General features: G+C 40.0%; 1 protein-coding gene across 2 annotated transcripts in view; it reads left to right on the forward strand.

Annotated features, from left to right (window-relative positions):
* Nucleotides 1-1595: 1595 nt before the first annotated feature.
* SPATA13 (spermatogenesis associated 13) overlaps nucleotides 1596-14928 on the forward strand; it is a 52147-nt gene continuing 38814 nt past the window's right edge. Inside the window, exons 1-3 of one of the 2 annotated variants that reach the window (XM_063429724.1) lie at nucleotides 1596-1830; nucleotides 6102-7864; nucleotides 12341-12346. In XM_063429724.1, the coding sequence (XP_063285794.1) occupies nucleotides 6257-7864; nucleotides 12341-12346 (1614 nt within the window). In that variant the 5' untranslated portion in view covers nucleotides 1596-1830; nucleotides 6102-6256. Of the gene's footprint in view, nucleotides 1831-6101; nucleotides 7865-12340; nucleotides 12347-14590; nucleotides 14734-14928 lie in introns of those variants that run through there. The other variant, XM_063429715.1, reaches the window with a different exon arrangement.

Genomic DNA, 14928 nt, shown 5'->3' on the forward strand with positions numbered 1-14928 from the left:
AGATGCTTTTGAAATTGAAAGCTCAATAGACTAAATTATCTTGTTTAGAAAAATTTGCAAGCTCGGATACAGTCATAGCTTGGCCATTGTACTTTTTTCCCCCAGTTGGCTTTTGAGTTGCTGCAGTACAATGTGAATTGTCAGAAACCAAGTGAATTCAATTTGGATTGAAACTTTTAGACCAAATCAGATAAACTGAAAACATGGCTTACTTGGATAATTGTTACAGCTATCGGATATTATAGCCTAGAATTTGAAATTCAGTTTGAATTCTCAACAGTTCACAATTTAATTTATATATGTCGAGTTTATTTACTAACCCACAAATTATGGCAGAATCAAACTGGAACACTTTTTTTTTTTTTTCTCCACAATTCGGTGTTAAATAAATCAGTGTTCATTTTGTCCACTAACAATTTTAGCCGACTAAAGTGTTTGAGATTTAAAACTAGATTAAAACTAAAACAATTGAAATGACTAAAATACGACTAAAACTAAAATGACTTTTTAGTCAAAAGACTATGACCAAAATTAAATAGAAATTTGCCGCCAAAGATAAGAAAAAAAAAAGAACAGAGGGGCTGGCTGTGAAAGGGGCAAAAGATACAGACCACTGTAGTGAATCACTGTGATTGATTGATTGATTGATTGATTGCCCTGTTTTATCTTTATCCATAAACTTGTACCTGTGTATTTTTTTTACAATAGATAAAAAATGACTTCAGTGTTTTTCCAGATAACCTATTTATACCTAAAACTTGCAATTCCCTTTTCAATCCTCCACGAGTTAATAACCCTATTAGCTATGACAACACATAATCTAATTAGGCATAGATTATTTTACTATTGTTTTACAAAACACAAACCTTTGGAGATAGATGCATGCATTAAACATCTGATACTGATTATAAGAGTTTATATATTAACATTAAAACACCCAAATAAAACAAACCAATTTTTTTAATCTTGCTGTTGAGTAGGTAGACGGTGAGATTAACCCTTTCCGTGCCAAAGGTTTAATCCAAGTATTGGGGTTTGCTCTCTTAACTGCAATCTGCAAATGGCATTAAAAATGACTGAAACCTTAATGCCAAACTTTGACTACAGCTGAGATGGAACATTTTTCAAGGATTGAGCCATATTTGCCTCAGTGTTGCCATTCAGACTTCAATTCACTGTAGTTTGGAATTTAATGAATTAAACCAATTGCTGTGATTGTGATACCAGTGATATGCTAATCTAATAAACTACAGTCTGAATCACATTAACCACTTTTGTGGTTACAGATTGGTGTTAGATGAAAGACATCCATTGCCTAGCAGCTACACTTGCCATTGATTTAACACACAGGGGAGTAACAACAGGGCTGGGTGATAATCCCAGTTTCCCATGCGTCCAATACAGCCAGTCTTCCTGCTATGATAGAGTGTGTTAATAAGTATCCTATACTCCCTGCAGGACATCTCTCCCCAATCTGTGCTGTGGGAAGACAGACTCAGTGGGAGCTGTGCCTGCCTCCTCCCATAGCTCCTCCTGTCTGTATGCACAGCCCTGCCCAATGCACTCCCAGCAGCAGCAATAGCTAGTTGGCTGATCATAGTGTCTCATCTCCTTGGTTCATTCAGCTTTCTGCCTGGATCGCTTCTCCTATGGATCTTGTGAATTACACTGTGTGTGGATTAGCCCAGTGAGTCCAGAGGATTTAATGTTCTTGGGGTCTTTTTTGGAGGATGCATTGCATAGCCATAGGGTCCAGCAGCTACCCTGTGCAGCCTTGGAGCTGATGAGCCTGGCAGCTTCTGTTAGTGAGCTGGCACTGCCAGTAACCAGGTAAGCTAACCAAATACAGACACAGAACCCTGTCCTACCTACCTCCCCCCCAACTGATCGCAGACACAATTCCTAGAAATGCAAAAGGCTCCCCTGTACTATGATTTTTCTGGTAAACTCACACTGGTAATTAAATATATCAGTGTAATAGTGAGTGCAAGATGCGGGTTTAATTGTGGTGGTTTGCTGTCCAGCTCTAAAAATAATCTCTGTTGTCTGTAACCGTTTAAACTGGAATTCTTTGATCTATAATCACCACCAGATTAGCATTGGATAAAGACTGGCCAGCCGTTGGCTCGCCATCTGTTATGAGCTACAGGCTGCTGCCTGAGTGTGATAGGAGCAGCAGTCCAGAGAGGTATCTCATCGGCGTGATCTGTAACCCACACCGACTGGTTTTTGTACATGGGTGCAGCTGGATGAGCTTGGAAGGAGTTGCAGTCCTCAGCAGGTGGATAAGTTATGATCGGCTGGCCGTGCTCTAGGTGTAACTAGGGCTGTATGTCGGCGATCTGAGCTCAGTGCACCTGTTACCGGTCTATGGACAGAGCGCCCCTGTCAGGTTATTACATGGGATTCCATTCCTCTGCAGCCTAGGTCAATATATACATTAGTTACATTGTAGCAGCTGGTTTGTGGTCATGTTGTATCAAATGGTGTAAAGATTCTAAATTATTCTGTCCATGAGCAGTTGTTGGGGTTTTTTGGTTTTTTTTGTGTGTTTATTTTTTTATTTTAAATATTTAGTCAAATTGTGAGGCCCTTGCTAGTATTAAAGAATCCGCTAAGTGGGAGGCAGCACCCCCCTGCTACACATGGGTCTCCTCATTATTTTTTTTCTGGTTGCTAAGGGGGGCTTCACTTCCGGTTTACTCTGCCTAATCCCTGCAAGTTCACATGAGTAGTTTAGAAACCAGATAAGAAGACAAGACAATGGGTCTCACTGCTTGCAACACCCACTCAGCAGAGGAAACCTGCTTTTAAATGTAAATAATCACTTCACTCATCCAGATACAAACAACTCTTTTATAATTAAGGTAGCTGTCCAGCAGACATGACACGGTGGCACTTTATGGGGCATACATTATAATCTGTACACTAGAGGGGAGATTTTTATATATATATTATAATATAAAAGTTGAGGCAACGTTTTAAAATTGGAGACATTCACATGGAAACTGACTGAATATTCCTGTTGATTCTGCTGGTTTCTATGGTGATTACTCCAATTTGAAAGGTTTTTTTTTTTTTTATTTTTTTTTTGCCACTCACTATTTTTCAGTTAGTGATATATATATATATTTTACATTTAAATAAAACTTTCCCATTATTTTTAATTTTAGTTTATAATTATTATTTCTAAAGCACCAACAAATTACGCAGCGCTTTACAATGGGTAGTTTGGCGTTGTTCTATACACTGACCGGTTTATTTTCAGGAATTCAAAGTGGTTCGTCACCAACTAGTTCTAGCAAGTTTAAATCCAAATGGCAAAAATATAGGCTTAAATAGGAGATTTGAAAGTCAGTTTGATTATTTTAGTCTATATTTTGCCATTTGGGTTTAATTTCTTAGTGAATAAAACCCCAAATTGAATTTCACATTTTAGGCCACAAAAGCTGATTGGGGGGAAAATCAACCAGTCCACTATTATGTTAAAAACCAAAGGAAAGAAAGTTACCTGCGCTGGATTAAGGAGAGAGCGCAGGTAACTTCTTCTTTTTTAAACTATTTATTGGGGCTGATGTGTACTGTGGTCATTGCTGCCACCCAGGAGTGATGGGAGTGGACACAGGACTTATCTTTTTGTATTTGTAGTCCACTATTATGGCCTAAATAATTATGTTAAATTCCTGACAATTCACATTTTAGTGAATAACGCTACAAGGGGTTTATCCACTGAACTCTGAACTGTAAGTAATTGAAAACTGAATTGCAAAATTAAGGATAAAACAGCTACGTTGTTACTCTAACATTATTATGGAGTTATTCACAAAATCTATTTTGGTTTAGTTGCCACTGCTATGCACTGCACCTTTGTGTTTAGTGAATGATCCCATAAATGTGCTGCAATTGCTTGTGATCAGCACAATCTAATTTTTAAAGAAGCACAACAGACACAGAGCAGTTCTGCTGAAGTTTTTAATTGAATTATGAAAATTTAATAAAAATGCTGATTTCAATAGTAATTGGCACTTTTATAATTGAGGCAGAAACACCTTACATTTCGACCGTTGGAGAAGTTCTTGTTTCAGCTTCTGTTCGCTCCACAGAGCTAACAGAAGTGACCGGCGCAGTGGGCTAGTGTGTCTGCCTTCTCAGTGAGCTGTGCTACTGCATAGGAAAGCTGCGATAGTGTGTGCGCATGCACACTGCTTCTCAATGAGAAGCCTCTGCCTGTCCAATTCCCTAGCACAGAATGAAAGTCTATGCTTTGGAAAGAGGGAAGGGCGTGCAAAGGCTGCAGACAGCAGGTCTGTAAGTTTTTCCGCAGCGCTGTTACAGTATACCACGGATTATGAGCTGCTATATGAATGTGATCTTGTTCACACCTATTAAAATGGCATGGTGACCCTCTCCTGGGTCCCTGCCCAGGAACCATTGCACATAGACACCTGGAAAAGAAAATGTTTGTATGTGTATTTTAGTCCAATAAACACAAATATAATTACATTGATCTATTTTTTTTTACTAGCAAGAACATTTGAGGTTAATTTCCATTCAAATATAAAAATAGCATGATTGTTATTTTTGCAAAGGTGGACACCCTAGTTAAACAGCTGGGAAAGGTACTCTTTTGTACAACTTTTTGGAGTGATGTAGAAATTAACAAGACGGAAAAGCCATTACATGATAATTTGCACTTCCCATTAAGGCCGCAGAACTTGCACCAGTTTACAATTTACTTTCACGATTGAAACAAACTGCTTGGGGTTTATCCACTAACACTAGCTCCATTACAGATTTTTATATTCCAGCTATTTGCCACAGATTGTGGAAATTCTTGTTTTCCGTTCCTTGTTTAGTGTATGATCTCCTAACAAATCAATGGAATGCCTACACTTTGTAATAAAATAGCAGCGATGGCTAATCTTAGTTGAGATCCTTCTGAACTCCATTTTCTAGAGGTTCACCCATTCTGAAGGTATTGAGGGCAGTAAAGGTTAGCCTTGGTCCTTGAGGAGTTAAATCCATGCATCCTATGTTTGGTGTGATGCTCCTTTAAGTGCCAAAGTTTATATACAAATAAGAGGTGCATTGGGGAAGAAAAACAATTATTCCTTGCTCCATGTGTAGGCCTGGTAAAACCGCATTTGTGCCCTTCAAACCGTTAGCAGTTGATTCTTGATAATGTGCATTACCCAGCAACCATTCTTTAATGAATAACTCCCCTTGGCTTGTTAATAATCAGCGTACTCATGGCACTGACCACCCCCTCCTCCTCCAGTGTCATTGTACTTGAGCCTAGTTTGTTCTGGCACAGACCTTGTGTTTCCAACAGCAAAACAAATATCGGAGTGTGTTTTTATTTTCTTTTTTTATATTCCATCTAGTTCACCCCATATGTGCACAAGACAGTTTATTTTATTTTAGCGTAAAATTAGCACAAGTATTTTATAAGTAGAGTTTGTTTGCCTGCTGGACTGCGAATAATGTAGAGCTCTGTTCGTTTGATGGGGGGGGGGGAAAAGTCGGGTCTGATTTTTAATTTACTTTGCATAATGTTTTGCATTTGAAACATCCAAAAGTATATCCTGATATTTATATTTACCTATTTAAAATACACTGTGTATATCCTGCTTGATTTGTTCTTGTAAAAATGTTTGGAGACTTTGCTATCTCTAAAAACACTGTGTATATCCTGCTTGATTTGTTCTTGTAAAAATGTTTGGAGACTTGTATTGGATTTAAAAATGTTTGTGTGTGTGTGTGTGTGTTGACCAACAAAACAATTGTATTTTCTCTTTTATCAATATTTTCCTACTGAGCATCCCACCTTTCTCTAAATTAAATGTGGCCTAACTGTGGTAAGATTAGTATTCAGAAGACAAACCTATGTCTGTTATTAACTGGTTTTGTAGTTGATTCAATTTCTCTTAGTATCATGTGACAAAGCATTTTTTTTCCTTTTCTGTCAATTAAAAGTTCCTCTAAAAAAAAAAAAAAAAAAAAGCACAAAAATCTTTCACCTACCCCATACCATCGCCTCCTTCACATGATTGTACTGAGGGAAAAAAAAAGACTTACTAAATGCTGGCTTTGTTTTGCAGGGGCAAGCAGAGGACTGCACCAGGGAGCTTCATGCAGACAATAGATGTGAAAAAAAAAATCTCAAAAGGCATTAGATGACCGTTTGGTTCTTGAGACAACGTATTAACAGAGCACTGTGGTTCTAAACCATAGAAGTCCTAATCCCAATGCTCCCATGGTTGAGACTATGACGTCTCCCGCCAATGTCTGTGGGAACAGCACTATAGTCACCTCTCAAGCAAGAGATAAGAGTGTCTCAAGAACAGTATCTGAAGGGAATAACTATAATGGGGCAGATGGCAGCAGTGAGAAAAGAGAGGACGAAGAAAAGTTAAATTCCTCTAAGTTGACACACTGTTTGGCCCCACCAAAACAGCGAGGAAGCGCGAGTAATGAAAGGCCTCATTCTATGGTCAGTACGAGCAACTCATCAACATGGAATGCTTTATCCTCCTTGAGAAAGATGGGTTCTTTCAAAAAATTAAAATCATCGGTTCTTCAAGGGATTCAGGCAAAAGAAAATGCAAATAATTTAAACAATCAAGAGTCCGGAGGAGATCTACAGAGGTGCTCTCCTAATGATGGAGGTGGAAGTTATCAAATGCCCTGTAGGTTAGTTAATGCAAGGCCCATGCATGAATGTTATAACGTGATGGATGGTCTGCAGTCAGATGGGTCGGACATAGAGGAAACTGATAACACCTTTTTGAGAAGTACTCATCGATCACGGAGCATTAGACGTGCATACGGTGCAGGTCGTATAAACCTACTAGATGATAAAGTACGTTCTTGTCGTAGCCCTCAGGCCCTATCTCCTGCTAGGCAAGAACAAAGCATCTGCAAAATCATAGTGAAGGATTCAGAAAGTAACCGAATTGTTTACAGAAGGAGTAAAAGCACAGACAACCTGAACTTCCTCAAAAAAAGCTCATTCAAAAGGAAATCAACATCTAATCTTTCAGATGTAAAATCCAACAGTGAAAGAGAAATTCTACAAAAGTCCATGCTAAGCACTTCAGCCGATTCTGAGCGTTTGGGAGGAACTCCGGAAAGAAGTTCAAAACGTTGGAGGAGTCCTATTAGAGCAAAAGATTTTGACCGAGTATTAAAAATTATGGGCAATGTCACAGATGGCAATCGGAAAAAAGAGCCAAATAAGAGCACTTCTTTATCAGCTGAGGGAACCCATGGGAGCAGGCCTAACAGTCGATTACATGATGATTACTCCAGGAGGGTTTCTAGTAGTGCAGAGAATGAGAGGAGAAGGTGCTTGTTTAACTCTCCAACATCAGAGACTAAATGTTTGAGTAGTTCCAACCTGTCCCAGGTTGAGAATCTGGAACATGACATGAATGTAATGCCTACTGACCATAAAACATCAGAAGGCTGTAGTGTGTCTCCTACGTGTAGCAGCTTGAACCAGTTGGCCAATGAGGTTTTTTATTCAGACTCTGAGGAGCCTAAACACATGAGCCATTCATTATCCGAGAATGGACTTCTTGGAACACCTCTGAGACCTACGGCACCAAAGCCTCAAAGCCCCAGCACGGAATTGTACAAGTCTAGTATCTCTATCCATTCCCCGAACCATCTCAGCACTTTATCCCTTAGCTCGATGGAGAGTGATGAAAGAACTGAGATAGCACTCCCAAAGGTTGATAGGAGCCCCTACTTTTATAAAGACACCAAAAAGTCAGTGTATTCTGATGATGGCAATGAGGATAGTGGAGTCAGCAGCCACTCTCAATTGAGTCTCAATGTCGTCAGTGAAGAAAAACAAGAGGTAAGAACCTTTTCCATGTCTAGAGGGGTAAACCTTAGATATTTCTTGTACATATGCCTTCACAATCTCTAGTGGGGTGTTTTGAAGTAAAGGTATGTTTTTCTTCTTATGTATAGCAAGTTCTGGCAATCAAAACCTAGATCATCAGGCCGAATTGAGGATGTCCTACTTGAACATAATTATTTGAATGAAATGAGGCTTAAGATACACATTGTTTTGTTGTTATGCTCATATCTCAGGGTGTGTATAATCTAAAACATGAGCATGCAACCTCTAGGTACCCAGTTATCCAGCTACATGTCCCATGAATCTTAGTGGAGGGTCCAAGGATGACACATTTTAATAGAAACCTGAGACTCAAATATTGACTATCCCTTATCGCAAACATCTTTATATTATTAAGAATTCATGGTGTGTCACTATGGCAGTCATTATGTAAATAATACTTATGTAAACTACATTTTCTTCTGTGCATTTTTGCCAATAAAAGATTTAGGGATACACTGTATGCTATATAATCATTTCATCTCATTGAATTGGTTATAGTGTCTGGAGTCCCCTGGCATTGTCTGTCCACTTAGTGTTACACTCTATTTGAGCAGTCTGACACCATATAAAGGTTCCAGCATCCATTGGAGGTATGGCTTAGGCAGAGATTACACACTTCCTTCCAGCCGTTCAAGTTCATACCCGCAATGGGCACTGTGATAGGCTGAAAGTGTTCAACTGACATTCTCACCCAATCACTGCCTCCAATTGCTGCTCAGGATTATGTTTCCTCATTCGTTCAAGCAGTACAGAGGTTATAGGGTTTAGAGTGCCATCAGACCAGTCCTCTAATATCTATACTTGGCAGGATTTGAGATGATAGATTCTCCAGCACTATAGAAGATAACTGACAGGGATGTTATTGAATCTACACAGGTTTTGTATTGTTTACATTAAACTAGCGACCAACCACTACTAATCTGCTAAATCTTAGCATAACACAAACCAATGGTACAGTAATGAGTTAGAAGAAAATAAAAGAATGTGCAGACACCTCATGATTTTGACCTTAAACGGTTACTCTAAGCATCATAACTACTACTATAGTCTGCTGCAGTGGTTATAATGCTAGGAGTACCTTACTGACTTGGTTCCCCGGTAATGGGGCAAACCACTTAGTAACAATTTGCCCTCTTACCCGCAGGTCTCTGATGCTCCCTGGTGATCCAGTAAAATAATTATTTTATTTTATTTATTTCAGAACATTTAAGTTGTCTGTTGCCATAAAATAATGTAGGTCAGTTGTTGATCCAGACTGCCTCCTGCTGGATCATGTTTTATTAGAGTGTCTGTCTGTCGTCATTTATGCAGCTTTTTGTTGTCACAAAATGTGAATATTGAGCTTTAGTTCTTTCAAAGGGAAGCACCGTTGCCTTTGGCTCTGATCGTTTAACTTTGGCAATGTTAGGGCAATGTGGAAGCGCAGAATATAATTTTCTTCTAAACCTTCTGGTGTAAACCTCTGGTTGATATTTTGTATCAGGAAAACATTAAATCACTGTAACCTACAGAGTAGGTCCTAAGGCTGCATTAGTTCAGTGTGTGCATGTGAGCTGTAGCCTCATCTCAGGAGGTGTAAAGTACTTGTATGGAACAGTGGTGTGCTAATGTATGTACGTAGGGAGAGTGCTACAACTGTAACAGTCATGTGATTTGTGCCTGCAGCGCTGGGCTGTTAACATTTTTAGTACAGGACCTTTCAAGAAAATCATTTTAGGGAAGGAAATTGACCTGTTTATCAATGTGACTTTGCTATTAAAGGGCTACTCCAACCACCTTAACCACATGTGTTTTTTGAAGTGGTCATGAAGGACGCAATCAGTATGTTCAGCGTTTCTGCTTGAAACTTTGCACATACAGAGATATCTTTTGTGTGGTGGGCTAGTTGCAACCCTGGCGCAAGTGACTTGGACAGCCCAGAACTATGCTCCGTACTGCATATTATCAGTTCAGTGCTAAACTATGTATGACAGATATTCTGTGCTTCTGCATTGCTGGAAGCACACCTGTTAGGGAAAGCTTCAGTGTCCACTCCTTCCCTTTCTTGTTTCATCTGTCTTCGACTCCCTGCATTACTTAAAGGGACTCTCCAGTGCCAGGAAAACAATCAGTTTTCCTGGCACTGCAGGTCCCCTCTCCCTCCCACCACCCATCCCCCGGTAGCTGAAGGGGTGAAAACCCCTTCAGGTCACTTACCTGAGTCCCCGCCGATATCCCTCGGTGGTGGTTTCTGCTCGCTGCCTCTCCTACCAGTGATTACGTCAGCCGGCGGGCGAGATTGATCCCACCCGCCGGTTGAGGAAACCTAATGTGCATGCGTGGCAATGACGCGCTCGCGCATTAGAGCTCTCCATAGGAAAGCATTGAAAATGCTTTTCAATGCTTTCCCATGGGGAATTGAGCGACGCTGGAGGTCCTCACACAGCATGAGGACGTCCAGCGACGCTCTAGCACAGTGAAGTGGTCTGGGTGCCAGGTCCTTCAGGTTTTAACCCTTCACATGTAAACATAGTAGTTTCAGAGAAACTGCTATGTTTACATTAGGGGTTAAGCCAACCTCTAGTGGCTGTCTTCCTGACAGCTGCTAGAGGCGTATCTGCGACGCTGGATGCTCGGGAACTGACGTCGGCGGGGGAGGAGAGGTCACCAGCGCCAAGGGAGCCCAGCGCTGGAATAAGGTAAGCTGCTGAAGGGGTTTTAACCTCTTCAGCGCCACGGGAGGGGACTCCCACGGGGGGGGGGGACTCTGAAACTACTATGTTTAAATGTGAAGGATTAAAACCTGAAGGACCTGGCACCCAGACCACTTCATTGAGCTGAAGTGATCTGGGTGAGTATAGTGTCCCTTTAATCTCTGTACTGATACCTAGATCAATTATGTTTTGATAACTTCCTGTGCTATGGACACGGAAGTGCCCTCTAGTGGCTGTCTAGTAGACAGCCACTAGAGGTGGAGTTAACCCTGCAAGGTAAATATTGCAGTTTATTAAAAAAACTGCAATAATTACACTTGCAGGGTTAAGGGTAGTGGGAGTTGGCACCCAGACCACTCCAATGGGCAGAAGTGGTCTGGGTGCCTGGAGTGTCCCTTTAATTTTTATTTTTTTTTTAAATATATATTCCCTCTCTCACTTCCCCAGCTCAGAGAGTGCAAAGGTGTTCTGAGCTAGTGAGAACAGTCCAATCAAATGCTTCTGTGAGAATCTTTTGACTGGACCTCACAAGGGAATCGTTTACGTTGTATGTGGAGTCGAAATTAGCGTGGGGATCTTCACCCAGCTCTGGATTCCAAGTAAGTTTTTTTTAAAGCTTAATATATAAATATATATATGGGAAGGGCGGGATTACTAATGCCCAAAAGGGCATTATAAATAAAAATAATAATAATTAAAAAGAGTTATAGTAACCATTTCATTTCCTTTTAGTGAATAAGTGAGCTTATCTTTCTTTTTGATGATTGAGATATAACAGCATTTTAATATTACTTGTGGGGGGGGAAAAGACCAAATAGATACATTTATTAATAAAATATCTCCTGACATAAAACCAACCATGTTTTCACGAGGTCCTTGGTTAACTTCACCCGGACTGAACATCAAGTGTCTTCCCTCTTGTTCAACTGGTTTGCTTTGGTTGTGTGTTTTGCCATTCACGGTTTGGCGTGCTGTGTTATGGGGGAGTAGAAACTGTGTTTTGCTGCAGTTAAAACATTGTTGCAGTTAGTGATCACACAGAAGTTATGATAGAGGTCGTTTTTGATAGAAAAAGTTGCTATTTTTCTTCCCCAATATATAAGTAATGTGTTCAGACATATGTATTTATCTAAAGAGAATTGTGTGATTTTTATGGCTGGTTTATTGTAGAACTGTAATGATATGTGAGAGAACGCGCGCGCGCACACACACACATACTCTCTCTCCTCACCCAAGCAAAAATAATGGTAGTTTAGTTCCGGTATATAATCATGCATTGCATAAGACCGTCACAATGTCACCTTACCCCATTCTTGGTCTTTCCTAGCAACCTAACTCCTATGGGACTCTCTGTAGTGCAAGGTTAAATCGGGTCCTGGCACAAAGGCACTTGTGACAGAGGTTTTTTTTTTTTTTTTTTTTTTTTTTTAAATGTATTTATTCTTTTGTAGATAATCTTTAATTACAAATATAAAAGTGATGCTGTTTTCATTGTGCGAAGAAAGAAAATGAGCTACATTTTAAATTATTAGAAGAATTGGTGAATTATAGCAATCTAAATTGAAATGTGTTTAGTGCTTTCTTGTCTAAATCTCATAATCTGTGATGTCGAACAATATTTGCAGTGTTATTGCCCCCAAGTGGCTAATGTAGTTAATGCAAGGAATCCCGTTCACAGTGTTATTGAGTGTAGCCTTTCTGTTTCTTCACTTGGCAGTTACTACTAATTTCAGAGGATGTTGTAAGATCCTCAACGTGGAAGGTTTATACAAGTCTACACATATGTGTAATAAATGCTCAATGACTTTTATCAAAGCATTAGGTGTGAATTGGAATTTGGAAAGTACGTCACTGACTAGATGGGTTTTAATCTCCAGTAAATATATATATATATATTTTTTTACCATGCTGGTAACTCAGCTGTGTGCTTTAATTGGTGCATCAGTTTTTAGAACCACCGTGATTGTAGATGGTTACTGTTTTACGTCTGCTAGAAATATTGATGAGATCCGCTCCAGTAAAACTATTTATTAGCAAGATGATATTAAGGTAGAAGAATGTGGAGAGTGATGCGGCAGGAGGAGGAACTTACAATGGTGTGCCCTCAAGATATAGGAACTGAACTTGTGGGGTGTCTCCATGGACTAATATTGCCCCAAGATACTAATACATCCCATGCGGTTTTCCAAACTATAGCTGTTTGACTTATACTCAGAGTCCCAGGGCTGTGCGACTTTGTCCTACAAGTGATGGGCAAGAGCTGGGAGAATGACTCCTGAGCTTGCCTTTCAATCTACATCCAAGTCAAACTTTAAACTTAGGCTGGCATAACCCTTTAGGTATCAGTCTCCGGAGAGGCTCTATTATGTTAAATAAGGAACAATGTCTGCATATACCACTGCTGTCATGGGTTCCCTTTGGAAGGCGAGCAAGATTTGAGGTATCCCTGCGTGTAGAAATTCAAGGGAATGTATTGCATTGTGAATATCCCCAACAAGACTGTATTAAATTACAGCATAGGATAAAATGGACAAAAAGTAGTGTATTAAGATATTCTAGGCCAATTGTCATCCCGTGGTATGCAATTAAAAATGTATTAAATGTTCTTCATCTTATCTTTGGAATTAGTGATGCTTTACTTCCCAGGTATATTGTAGATCATGTATCTTGTCAGATATATTGTGCTAGAATAGTATGTTCTAATATTGCTGTTAAGTGAATCAGTTTCAGTTATATTGTAACCACATAACAGCCATTTTGTCCGCTTGTAAAATAAGAAAACATTTATTTTTCCTTTTTGTTGTTTTCTCGCCTACTCTTTTAGGGAAACAAAAGCGGTTTGTATAACATGTATATTATAACAACATAATATTCTAGCACATATATGTCTAGCAATCCATTGTTCACACCATGTCTTCCTATGGCAACACTCCTGCATATATTAAACACACTTATGAGTGCTTTCCCTTCACAATCTATAACATACTCTGCCTGACAGATTAAAGTGTACACCATAAACATGGACAGATAGATGCATGTCTTTTTACTTAAAGGATCACAATAGTGTCAGGAAAACAAAGCGGTTTTCCTGACACTATAGAGCCCTGAGGCTGAGGGTCCCCCTCCCGTGGCGCTGAAGAGGTTAAAACCCCTTCAGCAGCTTACCTTATTCCAGCGCTGGGCTCCCTCAGCGCTGGTGACCTCCCCTCCCCCGCCGACGACAGCTCCCGAATTTCTCAATGCTTTCCTATGGACGCTCTGTGCGATGAATACGAAATTCGCATCCAGCGTCGCAGATACGCCTCTAGCACCTGTCAGGAAGACAGCCACTTGAGGTTGGCTTAACCCCTAATGTAAACATAGCAGTTTCTCTGAAACTGCTATGTTTACATGTGAAGGGTTAAAACCTGAGGGACCTGGCACCCAGACCACTTCATTGAGCTGAAGTGATCTGGGTGACTATAGTGTCCCTTTTAATGTCCGTACTGATGCCTAGATCAATTATGTTTTGATAACCAGCAAGAAAATGTTACAATTGGCTCCCCTGTTTAATCTATATTATGTACGCTGCCAGCTGCCTAGGCGGTTGTTCAGTGTTGTGTTTTTAATAGATCATCCCTGTATGTGTCTGTTTTGCAAGGTGTTGGTTTGCTGTTTTGAAGCGGAAATTACTAAGCATGTGGCGAATGCCTGCTCTGTGGGTGCATTGTAAGAAGTCGGTCTTAACAGATTCCGTTTCACTCAAGGCAAGGTTTAAAAAAGGGCCAGCAGTCAGATTGCATGGGTAATCCAGTGTTTGCCTATTTTCACAACTTCCACAAACCTCAAGAGGAAGCGCTTGCAGTTACGCTTCTGAGTTATGAGAAGAAACGAAAAAAAAATAATATAATTCTGTGCTGGGTGAATAGGAAGGAAGTCTTATTACACAGTCGTTGCTAAACCATTTGCACTGAGATACTTCGGTCTGATGAGCTTCTGCATTCATTATATGCAGTGTTAGTTTTAGCAACGGTATGGGGTGAACATTTTCTAACGAAAAACCTCTGGGAGCTGTCATAACATCAAATCCATCTTTTAACCATGGACCAATTGATAAAAAAAGGGAGAAGGACCCGTCCTAAACATTTGGTGAGTAGGACCTCAAGGAGAGCAAGGAAAGGCACACCAAGCAGGTGAAAAACTACGGATACTATTCATGTTATTTCTAACTGAACAGCCAACATTGGCTTCCGTTCCATAAGCCTTGTTCAGTAGACAGACCAACGGTCTACTCTGATTTTAACTTTTTCAGTGACATTGAAACTCAGCAGTTAAGGCGTTTGT

Source organism: Pelobates fuscus, chromosome 1 (genome assembly GCF_036172605.1).
Source record: "Pelobates fuscus isolate aPelFus1 chromosome 1, aPelFus1.pri, whole genome shotgun sequence".
Taxonomy (NCBI): Eukaryota; Metazoa; Chordata; class Amphibia; order Anura; family Pelobatidae; genus Pelobates; species Pelobates fuscus.